This window comes from Hermetia illucens, chromosome 4 (genome assembly GCF_905115235.1).
Source record: "Hermetia illucens chromosome 4, iHerIll2.2.curated.20191125, whole genome shotgun sequence".
Taxonomy (NCBI): Eukaryota; Metazoa; Arthropoda; class Insecta; order Diptera; family Stratiomyidae; genus Hermetia; species Hermetia illucens.
The window spans coordinates 42,898,611-42,914,014 of NC_051852.1; the positions used below are offsets into that span (position 1 = coordinate 42,898,611).

Sequence of the window (15,404 nt, forward strand, 5' to 3'; positions counted from 1 at the left end):
AACCTATGTAGTAGGGGATTGTACACATTGTTTGAAGCATTGTTTTTGTTATCCATTATTTCCTGACAATCCTCGTCCAACCAACCGTTTCTTATTTTTCAGAGTTCCACTCGCAATATTGCCTTCGTGACGGTTTTATCATCCCTTGTCCTTGTCTTTATGTTCGAACATCGAAGATGGTAGAGCCTCATTTTTTTGAATAAGTATATGATTGACCTGGATTCAATTTTGGCCTTCCGAAGATGGATGGATGGATTGATTTTTTTATGTACGCGCTTATGTGGGGAGCATATGAACGAGAGCCGCTGTCCTTTGTTATTATTGACTTTATGAAATTAGTATCCACCTGATGTTTTCGGGGCATGCCCTTATTTCAAATTTTCATGTTAGAATCCCTAAACAATATTTTTTTTATGCTGTTGTGAGGCAGTGAATCGTACGAATCTTCAAAACCACTGTATAAATCACCTTTAATTATCTCAATTTCAATAGGAGCGTGCGCGTTGAGTAGCTATGCTTAAAAAAAACTTCGCCCGTATTCGAGTCACACACAGTTGATGGGTTTAAGCGTATAACAAGTGGATATAGACTTTTATCATCAATGAATGCCACTCGAAACTCCCCTTTTCTCGTAGAATTTCGGCTTATAAAGATTGTGTATGATTTCCTTTCCTAGATCGCTACGATATTTAATTTGTCCTGGGCGCCCTATTCGAGGTGAGTGATCATCGATCACGTCCTTGGCGTTGATACAATCTGTTCCGAGAGTAGTGCTCAGGTTTCGTGGCAATAGTGTAATGTCAGAAAGGATTACGTGAGAATGTGGCATCTCACACCTACTACTATCCGGCAGGCACCAAGAGGAGATGACGGTACCAAGAAAACCAGTGTACATTTCCTTTTGGACTATTCAGTCCACGTGGCTTCTTACAAAATTCCGCGAATCCTTAAACCAATGGCGAGAATCACGACGGATCATATCCTAAATTGATGTTTCCCTTACCTCAGATTTTAAAGAAGCACGGATTTTTGGGCTTCCCATTCCTCCCTAATTCTTGTACAGCTCACACTAACAAAGGAGTATCATCTATTTTTATGGCTTGATGTCAAGGAAGTAGGTGAGTCCCAAATACCAATTGCAGCTTTCCACGTGGTAGCAAGTTGCATCATAACACGCCAGCGCACTTAGCAGTGATTGTCGGCGATTTTCGGGTCCATAATTCGGTGTCCTGCTAGATCATCCAGGCTACTCGCCAGAATTAGCCTCCAGAAGCGTCCTTTGTTTCCGAACTGGAAACACGCTCTCGCGCATAATGTGTGACATTGGGACGACCTGTCCCATGAATAGTGGGAGACATAGTCTCTGAATACTCAGGCCCTAGTAGGCTATCGTACGCGAGGGACGATTTGTAAACGATAAAACATGAAATGAAGAAATTTGGGCGGACCAAGTGCATTATATTAAATAGAAAGTACTTTAAAAAGGGGAAAGGTTGACCTCAGTTTACGTATTTTCTGGACAGACCAGGTAGAGTTTGATGCACCCATGTGCATATATAAATTGAAAGTAGACCAAACATTTAATTTTCGTTGCATTTATAACAAAAACATTTTATTTATCCTATTTAGCCATATAATATCATATTTTCATGTCCTCCTTAAATTTACCTAAAAAATTTACCTAAATCATTATCCTATTTCCTCTTTTATATATAAATATAATAAATCACTTGCATAAAATTGCAATTAATTTGGCTTTAAGAGAATGTTGTCAATAAATTTGTAGAAAAAAACAAACTAAAAACGATTTGGACTAAGCAATTTGTTCTTCCGGTTTGAATTGAGAAACGGGCATAGGCGAAAACGGCAGAAAAAGATTCCAACTTTCATCAAGATATAAGAATTGGACGAATATTTGTGATCGTAAAGGAAGTGCTGCGCTTTGTCATAGAAGCATATTAATGGAAATGGGACATTTGGAATACAAGACAGACAATACTGAAAGACATCCCACTTATATGAGACACGTTTACAAATATAGTTTTATCCTTACTTCCCTCCGAAGATTTAAGATCGTATTTTTTGATATGATTTAATATGATTAGAGTAGTTTAAATTGTTAATATCCTCGCCGTGCATATTGTTTCTTTTGAAGAAATTTAAAAGGCATTGGATATTTCCTAATTGTAGAGGGGATACTGACTGACCAGTGTTGATTAAAAAAATCTCGGACCATTGTTTCAGCCAGTGTCAGTGCATTAGCCTAGTGGAGTGTGACTTCTGTAATTGAGGTATAGATGACGAAACTCTCAGACAAAGGGGGAAATAAAATGAAATTTTCATTGCTGCGACTCCTCCTCGGTCGACCAAATCAGACTTAAAAAAACAAATATAAATAATAAACAAAATTCGCTTACGCCCATTTCAGATGTAATCGCCATCTTCACGTTTGCGGCTCTGCTTGCCCACAAACGACCTTGCTTTATCGATGAATTGTCGCGGATGTAGCCACTCCATAAGAAGCAGCAATAGATGAACCAATGACACAACTAACAGAAACGGCCAAACGCCACTACGCAAATGAGCTATAATTTTTTCACCTAATTCTGGATCGGATTCTTGAAGCACGCGGCAATATACTTTCTCGGTTCGACATGTCACGTTCTCCCAGTTGTAGAGTTTCGTAACGATGTCGTTGCAAACAAATGGACAAAGCACTCGATTACTGCTGAGGACTGTTGAGGTTTTGTTACTGCAATTTTTGGTTTTTGGAAGCGTCAAGGTTTCGGGTTGTTCACAGGGGTCGCGGTTGTCTTCTTTACTTTTTTGTCGATTGAAAGAACGCTTGCTGTCATCTTCACTCTTGCGTCGGGGCGCCTTGTGATCCTCCGGGTGCAAGGCGTAATTTATCAAACGTTTGATATTCACTCTTCGTCTTGCTCGTTGATATCCGGCCGAAGACGGCTCTGATTTCTCTAAAGCTCCTTCCATGTTTTGATTATTGTTATTCGTACTACTACTATGGCAGTTGTTTTGATTATTATGGCTATTTACTCCATTAACAAAATTGATTCGATTAGTTCTATGCATTTTATGGCGCTTAATTGCTAACATGATACCATCATAAATTGATTCGACATCTGGTTCGGTTAAAATTATAAGATTCGATGGTAGCACTTCGGGAATGCCGCCAACTTTGGTAGACACAACCTGAAGACCACATGAGGCAGCCTCAACAATAGCCATACAATAGGCTTCAGTAAGCGAGGTATTTACAAAGATATGACCACGAACTAGAATATCGCGGACCTGAAATAAAAAAGAAAGAAGAATTAGTGTTTTTGCAAAATAGAACCTGCTGCTTAAAGCATTGATTGCTATGGTAAAGGGGCGTTTCAATAAAAGTCCAGAAGTTATTTTGATAATATTAGTTAGATATGAAAATGGTTGCTAACTGCGACAAAGGGCGTTAGTCATAACTACATGCCAGCACGTTATTTTTTTCACAATGTGCTACAATTTTTCATGAGAAGCCTGCATTTCCCTTCAACAGCTCTATAACATGTATACCAGTTCTCATCATGCTGGTAACAAACAACGTCCATTGCATTATGCACACCGAATAATTGTATCGCTGCCCACTCTTACTGTGTCACCTCTTCACTGCTTCTACGTTGTACGTCGATTAAGCTCTTTATCCGAAAATGTTGATGCAACACTCTCAAGTCTCAAAGCGTTTCAAATTCTTTTCCGCAGCTTCAGCAATCTAATTGTAGGATATGCCGAGCCTGACGCCATAGTCCTCTATGGGCCAGTGCCTTCAGATCGCCATAATCTTGTATGCATTTGCACGTGTCGGGCATAGGAGCTTTGATGAACGGATTTTGTTATAAGGGGGCCAAATCCTCCTTGACTTGGCACAGGTTGTGAGCTATCACCATCTGAGGTCCGCGGTTGCTAAGTATTGTGGGTAGATTCCGACTTTGACAGTCGCTAGCAGGACACCGACTGTACCCACCGAAAGACTATCAAGAACAGAGCCTCGCCTGGCCAATCCGTCAGTCAAATCATTCCCCTGTATGTTCCTATGACCGGGAACCTAGAGGAGGATGACCTTAAGCATGCCGCCTAGACTGTTCAGTGCGTTTCTGCACTGCTCCACCGGCCTGGAGGATGTCGTCACTGAGTACAAGGCCTTAATGGCCCCTTGGCTGTCGGTCAGCATGGTTATGCTACGTTTCGGGCTCGGATCATGCCCCGGCTATCGACAGGCTCCCAGTATCGCCTGTACTTGCGCTTGAAATACACTAGCGAAACCTGAGAGACCATACGACTCAGATACACTGATACACTGTGTGTATTCGAGAAAATCCCTGCGCCAAGTCCACAGACCATCTTTGATCTATCGGTGAAAAATACTGTGCCATAGCTTTGCAACATGTCACCGTTCATCCACTCTGCCCTGGTTGGAAAGTTCACAGCAAAGTTTCTCGTGAAGTTCAGCTTGCATGTGGAACGCCCAGATTTCCCGAGGTACTTCGTCTAGGATGTTACTATGGCCGTAGGGCTTCGCTGGCCAGCATCCGGGCTCACGTAGTCTGACGACACTGCACGCTACAACGTATTTAATGTAGAGGTCTAGGGGGAGGAGATGCAGGAGTGCATTGAGAGCATCTGCAGAGTCCCGAAAGCACCTGCCCACACGGTTCTTTGACTCCTATTGTGGTTCGATCTATTGCACTCTATGCTCAAAGCCTGCCACCATACGATAGAGCCGTACATTAGGATAGGACACACCATGGCTGTGTATATCCAAAGGACCATCCTCGACTGGAGACCCCATTTCTTTGGAAAAGTTCTCTTGCAGGAAGAAGGATATGGAGACCTTTTTAATCATCAATCCTATGTTCAATCTCCAATTTAGCTTTGAATCCAGGACTACACCCATATACTTTATATTCAGCCGCGATGGGTGGAATTCAGGCAAGCTTGTCTTGGTGATGAATAGCATCAGTTCCGTTCGGGATGGCTTTATGCCGAGTCCGCATCTTGCGGCCCACAGGCACACTTTTCGTAACGATCTTTCCACTAATATCACCAAGTCGTCGGCATACGCCCCCACCCTCACCTCGCTACTGCTCAATATTCGGAAAATTTCATCCATCACTATTAACCAGAGCGCCGCAAAGATGGTACCAGCCTGGGGCGTGCCTTTGTTCTGGTCAAGTGGTTGCCTGCCAGATCCGACTGGATTATTCTAGTTCTTAGCATGGATATAATCCAATGCGTAATATACCCCACCCCTCCAATCCAATACTGGTCAAGGCTTCCTTGATGGCGTTGGTACTAACATTGTTGAATTTTCCTCTATACCCAAGAAGGCAGCTAGAGTATACTGCTTGTCTTGCAGTGACCGCTCAACCGTGTCAATTACCGCGTGGAAACTGGTTTCTATGAATTTGCTTTTGAAGTAGGCATGCTGAGATTTAGAGAAAGGAGTCCAAATTGTGATTCGGTTTTGAGGAGTGGGACAGTTTGAATTTTGTGTTTCTAATTCCGACCCGCATTCTCATGTCCACATGTTTCAGCACCTCCAAGCACTTTCCATTTGTGTGGGGAAGGAAAATCTAGCTGCTCAGCTGGAGTTCCTCCTCGTTGGTTACTACTCAGTCGCTCATGGGGATCTTAGGATTTTGAAGCCACAGAATTTGGATAAGCTTGCCCTCATCCATGAGAATCTTCGACAAACAAATGCGAGTAGTAGATCTACTGGAAATCCCGTTATATGGCATAATTTTGAGCTTCACGCCCTTTTAAGCGTTACTGTTCTTAGTGACGCACGAACTGGTCCCCGCATTCTATGTGATACTCACGGGCAACCTGGGAGGAATATATACAGGAAATACGTCCCCTCATTAACCAGGCGATCTCGGTGACCAGTTCCGACAGCCTGACCTTAACGCTGGTTCATATTTCCGGCCAGTAACTAACTCCTGGCTACATCGTTAAAGGGCTTTGCAGCGCATGCTTCATCAATCGGCCGTTACTGTCCCGCTATCTGCAGAAGTTGATTGGTGTCCAAACCATTGCAAACTCTGCTCCTTTTACTTTTCTTATCAACTTCATTATGCGATCGGTTGCGTTTGATTAGTAGATTTTACTTTTAGCAGAATATGGATGGCCTTCTGATACCGACTCTTGAGCATTGCTCCAGTGGATTTGTTAGCTTCCGCTAGCTGGCATTTTTGTCGGTTCTCGTTCCCGGAGGACCTCGACATGGACGCTTTTGTGGCGGCAATACTTTTGTAAACACTAATCAGTCTTCAGTCTCTCTCGGTGGTCCTTGCTAAGGTGCTACAACTGCCGGCCGCTGTACCACCTTCGACATCCACTGTTTTCTGGCTGGGTACTAGCAGCTCATCCTCCAATGATACGTCTGGCTTGGTTTCCCGAGCAGTCTGAGAAAAAAGTTTACCCTGGCAAGACCGGCCACCACTTAAAAGTTCTTAATTGAAATCGAAGGTGGCCAGAATATTCAAAGTGTGTCCTCGGCGAATGCTGTAGTACTTTGCTTTGAGCTCCTATTAGCACCTTATACAGTTCACGGAGAACGGCTGCTTTTCAGTTCATTCCACAGCAGATTCGTTTGTCCTTAAAACATGACCAGTAGGGCCTCAACTAATGCTTAAAGTGTGTGACAGCGAAATAATGCCTGACGACTGGCAAAGAGGCATTATCTGGGGGATATCACGCAGTGCAGCAACTAAAGAGGTGTCACGTTGCTGAATACCATCTATAAGATATTCTTCGCTATCCTGCTAGGCCGGATAGCCCCATACGCCCATATCATCATTGACCAATACCAAAGAGACTTCACTCCACTTAAATCAGCAACAGATCAGATTTTCTCTCTGCGGCAAGCGATGGAAAAACTGTTGGAATATGGACAACAGTTGCACCCCCTATCCGTCGTGATTCGTGATGCAGATGTAAATGCGAGAGGCGAGAGGTGCACCAGGTGTTTTGGTATTTATATCAACGGCTTCAGGCAGGATTCCTTATACAAAATGACGGACAATACAGAAAAGTTTGGAACACGTTGTTTATATTATTTTAACCAAACATCAACCGTAGCAAGTATTGGTTTGTATTAATTGTCTGCTAGATGAAAAATTCGCAGATAATGAAAGGATTGTATGACTTTGCGTTACCGTGATACGAAATTCATTAGTTGTTTACCCACAAATAGTTTTGTTTTTAATAAATTGCTTCACGCAAACAGCTCAAAATACTTTTGTTCATTGTCAGCCCCACTGGAAAATGCATGATGCATAGCACCGTTGTAATCGATGAAATCCATGGAAATCGTGGTTGTTAGATGATAGATTTGCATGCATTTCACTACTATTCATTTTTGTAACTTTCGCAGCAGAGTCAAACATGAAGGTGTGCATGACAAATTTAATCTTTTACAGAATCCATTGGCCAATAGGTATGAACGTACAATTCTGTATCGTAACGCAAGGCCTATATTCTACCAAGGACGTAATCCAGTTCTACGGTCGAAAGCAATTAAAACTGAAAATCTCTAAAGCATTCTTAGTGAACACGCAGCTGAAGAGCACTCGAAAAGTGGTCCTTCCTCTCCCATTTGCTATCTTTACAGGCAATGGTAAATGCGCGGTTCCATGTTCGAAAATATCGAGAAATTGCTTCGAATTTGATAAACAGTCCGTTGACGGTGCTTTAATGATGTTGTTTGAATATTCATATCATGTCAAGCCCCATTTCGGTTAAATTATTGCATCCTTCAATTCTTTCTAACCAAAAACGATATTAAGTAGGAATCAACTGGGTCCACCCTCGTGGCTGGCCTCATCGAATTTATCATTAAATATCAAGACCTGAATGAGATGTACAAATGAGAAAACCATTTTTGCATTGATCCTCATTAAAACCAACTGGGTGGACAGTAAACTCAATGCTTACTTGATCTAAAATAAAATAAATAGAATCTCCTACCTTGGAATGTTCGACAGCACCCAACATTTCAACTCGATGTTGCATATTCGCCCTCTCGCGAACTTCTTCAAGCAGACCACGTTTCGGACCATCGCCTACAATTATAAAATTTACATTCCTACTGTTCCGGAAGCGTGGAATGATGCCAGCCAAGAAGTCAACTCCTTTACGATATACTAAACGTGAAGCTACAACTATTGTAACTGCAAGAGAATATTCAGAAATTATTAGTTTTTGTTTTCAAACAAATAATTTTGGTACTCACTTGTGTCTCCGCTTGTTCGTCTACAAGGATTCGGTGTGAAATGTGCCGTGTCAACTGCATTTGGAATGACTGAGACTTGATTGTTCGGGACATGAGCTCGGAGGACGGTATTTTCTTTGCCTGGGAATTTATAGAGAGTAGAGTTAGTTACCCCTATTCTAGAATATGACGATTGGCCGGCGAGTTACCTATGTGCGAAACACATATGCAGTGATTGCAGGTTGACAAACTGATTTCCAGAAACTTATTAGTAACAACTGCTGATAAGTCGGCAAATCCGAACAAACTGTGATCTGTAAACACCGTCTGCGAATAAAATAAAAATTATTGACTAAGACTATCTTATAGCACAGCAAAAAATATAAGCACGGAAACATGTACATATACAAAATGAGAGGATGCGTGGCACACGCATGATACCACTAATCCAGTTCTATTGCTAGGGCCTGAAATTGACTCGCCAGAAAAGCTGCCCGGCAATTTTACACGACCTCAGGTTATTGCTGGCATACTAAACAAGATATATAGTCATTTGCTCCAATGATGATTTGATTTGGGTCAACTTAGTCAGAAAATGAAATGTAATGCGATGCAAAGCGCTTGCCGAAACAAAGGGATTCCATATATACAGCTGCTTTATCTGCACCTAACGCTACATTTGCTGATTGTGAGCAAATACTAACCGAAGAAGTATCCCGAAAATTATGACGACGGATTTTAACCTGTAGCATTTTGAGTAGAGTAGTCGAACAACAAATATCAGAGGACGTCTGCTGCTTGAAGTATTCGCATTGTTAAGGTTAGCCAGCAGAACCGTGGTTGTGTTAATGAGGATTATACTCACATTGACCGCCAAGCAATCTATATTGAGATGGGGAATCGAACTCCACAAGAGCCGATTGGCAATTTTCGGCGTTGCTCGAGACCGACAGATCTTGAACGGACACTGAGGTGACCCATTTATCCAATGAGCCACGGAAGCATGCGACGCTACTATGCAGAGAAAACAACTGGTTCCAAATAGGCAATCCAATTCCTGGTGGGAGACCATGAAATCATCAGCATAATTTCACCCGGGAAAGAGAAAGGAGAGAGTCATCTACTAGTTTTTATCGTTGAAAAAGGTAATGATCTATCCGAACACTAGCAACAGTTCGTGCACACTCTACTGTGGATGCAACTTGCAAGACAGAGACAGAAGGCATAACAATGGCGCTATCTATTTTACTATGATATATATATCGGCTACGAAAGTATATGAGCGGTTTACCACCACATGCCTCCGACTGTGCAGCGTTTTAAGAATCACATTGAGAGGGAGTGCTAGTGTTTGAGAGTATCATGCCAATCGACATACACTAGAAATTCCAAATATTAGGAAGTGACTCGAGTGTAGACACCCAGTTCCTCCTAGGATACGTTGTTTCTATAAACATGTGAACCTCTTTGGAATGGACGATTCCCGATTTTCCACTACCCGTGATTAGCGGACGAAAAAAACATTTTAAACGAAGTGTTGAAGACGAACGTAAATCAAAATAGTATATTTGCATGCTCAAATCGAAAGAAAATTGGCTTGGAGTCTTGTCAATAATTGTTAAAAAAAAGGTGTTGAAGGAGTCAAAAAAGAGCACGAGGATCTGCAGGCAATCCTCTCCCTACCTTAAACAACATAATTCCTGAAATCAGCCCTAAACGCCCAAAGAACACGTCCGGTAGATCTGCATATCTGCTCTATATTAATGTGCTGAAACATCTCAACTGATTTGGATTTCTGCCGCCACCAGGTCTCTGCCAATCGCAAGAAATAGCCTGGCGTATGGAAAGAATTTTAACATTGAGCATTACCAAAAGCCATCGGTCATCGGTAGCACATATTGCTTCAGCAAGTCTACTCCTGATGATCTTTCTGAGCAGCTTCATGTGAAGCATACAGAGCGATTCTTATGTAGACGACAATTCAGTCTCTGCTAATTATCGCAAGCCTCGCCCCTTTTCAAGGACAAAGAAAAGTTTCGTGGTGAGGATGATTGCCTCTTTCAGCCCCTGACCAGTGAGCAATGGACGGTTCTCGGTATCTTTCACGCTGTTGAGTATGTTTCTCGCTGTGACTTGGTTTTTCGGGTACCCGATCTATAACTAAGTCCCCATACAGCACCATCCACCTCGTCCATTAACTTCCACCAGCAGCGAACTTTGTTTCTCTTTATCATGCTGTAGAGTTTCCTTTTAGCGGAGATGTACTTTCTCTTTCTAATGCATCCCACCTCCTAGTCTTTTGAAAGCTGTGCCAAACGACGGAGCTTACGTCACTTCTTGTACAGTTCGACACTTTCCGCTGATCACCAGTACATAAAAGACCCCTGGGGGGCATGGAACCACCCTGCAGGGTATCGTTTTATGTGTATTATTAAATTTACGGCAGTGTCAACTGCAGCTCTTCTAGCCCTTCAGTACGACTCTGCCTGCTCAAAGAACTTCGTATTTTTCCACATTCATTTTTGCGACATTCTGCATGCAGAGAGATCACCGAGCTTTTGTATGATAACAGATAGCGTTGACTATTTCAAACGCGGTGTACTAATGATCGTTTGCTAAGAAACCGTCTAGAGCTCGCATACTTTCACCGGCGACGACAGCGATTCCAAAGAGATGGTTGCGTCAGAAATGTTTTGTTCCCAATTAGGCTGCTAAAACGCGTGAAGCCGATAATTAAAGCTACAAGCCCCGTTCTCGTCACCATTTTTGGGAATCGTTTCTTTAGATCTTTCCAGTTCCGCCCTGAGTTTGCAATGTTACGCTATCCTTCTGTCAGATCCCCGGCAGGTTGTAGAGTGTGTTCACAGTCTAAACAACGATATCACTTCGAGAGGGCTGCCCATATACGTACCCTATATGCATATATCCCATCCAATTCAGAATTTTTCAGTGTTAAGAAAGTTCCCTGCGGACTATTCGGCGACTTCTACCACTGCGAGCCGTTGACCTGGCAAATTCGCAGGAGTGATGCTTATCCGAGTGTTGGCCGTCTCTGGATATTCTCCATTGAAGAATTCACCAGACACTGTTTTCCCTATGGAAGACATTTTTGCCCCACTGTTTTCGGGCATGAGCTTAAATCGGATCTTGCCGAAGACTACCGCGAAAATCTTGCTTTTCTTGTCTTTTTCTTTGTTGCTCTACCATTTGTGTCCACTTTGACTTTATGCAGACGGTTCATCACCTTCCTTTTTTGAGCCCTGAATCAAGTCCAGTTGAGATGTGTCTTCAATATTCCGCTTTGTGGTTGGTTCTGCTTTTTGGGCGTCTTATGTTCGTTTCAGCAATGGCAATAGAATCACTTTGCGAGATTTTCTTTGTATTTTGCTGTGTCCACTCTGAAATTTCTCCCTCGACGATAACCTACCTTGCTGGAGTTGAGAAAAACCACATATTGGTCGGCCAGAAGTCTATTGAGGCAGGATGTCTTAGGGGCTGCCCACAGGGATGGGATCTTTCCCTCTGTTATGGTTCCCAGTAATGGATATCTTGCTATGGTTCCTGCAGGACAAAATAAATCTTGCTCTGGTGCTCTAGTACTGCGATAGATAAGACCTAGGGACTGGGGAAAGCAAATTTGATGTATGACTGACCTTGGCTAACGCAGATTCAGAGGCACGGTTACCTAAGTATTACTGGACCAATAAGTACTACGCTGACTGCGGAACTCGAAGCTATCCTAAATCTACCCCGCATTGATTTTGGGGTGAAACGGAAAGTAGCCAACGACGCATATAAACTCGATACTAGTGGAGCGTGGAAATGTGGAAAATCATTCGGTCATTGATCCATCTGATGCCGGCCGATCATATAGTTTCCAGATTCGTCTTTAAAAAGACATACACTATCGAAATCAGCAAAAGAGAAGAATGGTCGACAAATGGCCACGAGTCTTTTAGGATTACAGACTTAATAATCTTCACCGACGGATCAGTCACAGAAGACGGGTCGGACGCAGGGGTGTTTTCGGGTATCCCGATTATGGAACTGGAACTGGTCCTACTCCTCGGAAAAATGACGACCATATTCCACATGGAGATATATGCATTTTATTGGCAACACAAGAAATGGAGGGGTTGCACCATTCGAATCTGTTCTGACAGTTGGGCAGCATTATCAGCACTAAACAGCAAGGACATATCATGCCAGTTGGTGTGGAGTTGTCATCAGGCATTGCTGAAACTTGGCGACTGAATGGAACTTTCTGATGTGGGTGCCAGGGCACTGAAAACATCGCTGGTAGTGAGGAATCTGCAGGCTGGCTCGCCGAGGGTCAGGATCGGCAATGATGGGGCCAAAACCAACCTTTGAAATCCGGCCATCCACTGTCAAGTCTACTCTAAAGGGTGAAATTGCACGCAGCCGAGTGGAAAATACTGATACCAGATGCCAAATTAAAACACTTGGGAGTAGGGAATATAATAAAATTCCTGACGGCTGCTGACTTGCTTGACATACTATAGTTAATAGGTACATTATAGCCAGTAAAAGGGCACAATAATTCTTTGAGAATGCAGTGCAACCTCCCTTCATAGAAATAATAATTAAATGCCACAGTAACGAGATTTCCTGCTACGGAGGCATTGCGGTCGTTGGTATCCAACGACAGATAGGAGCCCGTTTGATTATTTGCATAATGGGCCCTATCAACACATGCCCAAAAACAGCAAAACACTCTCGAGTGACGAACGATAATGGGTCTCCCGCTCAAAAGTATCGAACTGGTGGGAGTCATGAACCCAAAACTGGTGAACTAGCGCGAATATGCTGTACCTTAGATTTTTTTTGCTTCTTTTCGTTTAAATATAACTTGGATATGTTGAATATCGGTAGCAGCGGTTGAATATCGATGTCATTCGACGTATTAGCTGCGCCAAGTTCGATTCCGCTATGTTGACCGAAATTTGGAGTTACAGCCGCCATTGCTACTCGAAACTTCCACACCCTCATCATCTCATGTTTCTGTCATTCCATCGGAGTACTTTAGCCTAGGAAGAACTACGTCGTCGTACAAGCCAGACATATATGGGTATAATAAGACGGGAATTGAAGTGAATAGGTTAAAGTGAATAGGTTAAACATTGAAAAAGTGCCAAAATTTCATTCCAGTCGATGCGGTAGACATCATCATTCCAGAATTGTCAACATTTGGTTGTTGTTGATGCATGGAAACTCGGCATTTAGCAGTTTAGAAAGTCATGCGAGAAGATGAAGCCGATTACCAGCAGGTGAAAACGATAACATGTCGTTATCTTTGATGCAATCTGATCCCCATGTTCTCTTATCCTCCAAATTAACGAGCGAGAGAGGCGACGAACCCTTTACAACCAAACTAACCCCGCTAACGAACAAAACAAAAGTTAAAGAAGCAAATAGGTACCGAAGACTAGCTAAACCTCTAAGGCATTATGACACTCCGCAGGTTTCTTGGAAAATATATGTTTACGAATTGGAACGGAACTACAATTTCCAAAAAAATTATATAAATGAAGCCTCAAGCCTGCTAAAAAGCTACCTAGTGGCCTTCAGACACCAGGCAAACATGCAGATGACGCTTAGTTTTCCTCCGTGCACCGCCGCAGCAGCTATGTGTACAGACAACTCGTCTGGTAGGCCCAGGTCTAATCCGAAATATTTCTTAGACGTCATAATGTTTCTGGTCGCTGCCACTCTCTGGTTTTTGGCACCAAACTGGAGCAGCTCACTCAGATCAGGACGATATGACTAGAAGGCTAATGCAACGGGATTTCGCCTTTTCCCGCATTTGATCTTTGCTCTGAATTGATTTTCCCTTTTTGATGGGGCTCTCGGGAAGTGGAATGATAAAATTTACCAATCACCCGAACTGCGCCGTTAGGGATTTGTCTATTTCTTCGGCCATTTAGTATTTCGCGGATAGCAAAGGGCTGTGCGGATTAGTTATCTCCAGTTCCCACCTCCCAATAGCGATGATGACAATTGAACAGTTTTCGAATTCAATTTTTGTGCATTATTTCGTTAAATTCATCAATCCATCCTCCAAGTGCGATTTCTAATCAGCTCATGACGCGCAAAGATCTCTCGTTTTATCTGCCTTTTAGAAACACATGCGACGAATTCCACATTGATCACTAACACGTTTTAACGCGGGCTTTCCTGAGTACAAGATGTGGCTAATTTGTTATTTCTGGTTTATTCGTCGGTTTGCGGGAACAACCCAGCGTTCAATTGAGTGAGCCCAAATGTTATCGCCTCTGCCTGAAGATTAATAAATGTCGCCCCAAATTCGAGATAAGGTCTTTCGATGTTACTAATCAGCAATTGTACAACGCGATAGTGCAGTTGCTTGGCTCAAATCAAATAATGCTTTCCCGCCACCCTATCTTCCCGCCTGAGGCAAGCACCCTCTCACTCACCCTTAATCCCAGCAACTTCCCGATGAGCATAGTTTCATGCGCCAGCGTGCTGAACGCCGAGTGCCCGTGAACAATCTGGATCTCCTCCCTCAGCAGGATGTAGCGCAACAGCGGAATATTGCAGATCATCGTGGGGAGTACGCATTCGTTGTAAAAAACCTTGATCGGGAGGTAGTACACCTTGAGGCCATTAGTCATGTACCGGATGCCGCGCCGTTTGCCGTACGTGTGTGTTACGATAATCACCTGCCAGGGAAAAACATATTTCATACAAGAAAAACAGCTTCAAGTGAAAACTAATTGGATTTTTTACGGGTGGACCGCATTCGTACCTTGTGACCGCGGAGCAGGAGGCACTGCGACAAGTTGTAGATGTGCTCCTCGACGCCGCCCATGTTCGGATAGAAGAAGTCGGAAGCAATGCTGGGAGAGGAAATGGCGAATTTAGTAAAAAGTCTGATTTTAACTCAGGATATTTACCATATTCGCATTCTGCGCAAGGGAATTCATAACAAAAATTTTCGCACACAATCACTTGATACGGATTGACGTTTGATGGCTGGTAGGGAAATGTCAGGGTGACAATTGGTTTCGTATGTTGTCACGGTTGTACTTGGATTCAGTATTTCGTACCAAAGTTATAGGATTATGAATTCTTCTGTTATGGGAAGCAATTCTTGTTT

The 15,404-nt window shown here is 42.9% G+C and overlaps 1 protein-coding gene across 1 annotated transcript; it reads right to left on the reverse strand.

Moving 5' to 3' along the window:
• Positions 1-1,588: 1,588 nt before the first annotated feature.
• Positions 1,589-15,305, reverse strand: LOC119655669 (N-acetylglucosaminyl-phosphatidylinositol biosynthetic protein). Its single transcript, XM_038061657.1, has 7 exons — positions 15,202-15,305; positions 15,054-15,144; positions 14,722-14,967; positions 8,476-8,593; positions 8,288-8,407; positions 8,023-8,225; positions 1,589-3,309 (listed from the first exon to the last, which is right to left on the reverse strand). The coding sequence occupies exons 1-7, from the start codon at positions 15,210-15,212 to the stop codon at positions 2,425-2,427; spliced, it is 1,674 nt and encodes a 557-aa protein (XP_037917585.1). The 5' UTR covers positions 15,213-15,305; the 3' UTR covers positions 1,589-2,424.
• Between the last annotated feature and the right edge of the window lie 99 nt (positions 15,306-15,404).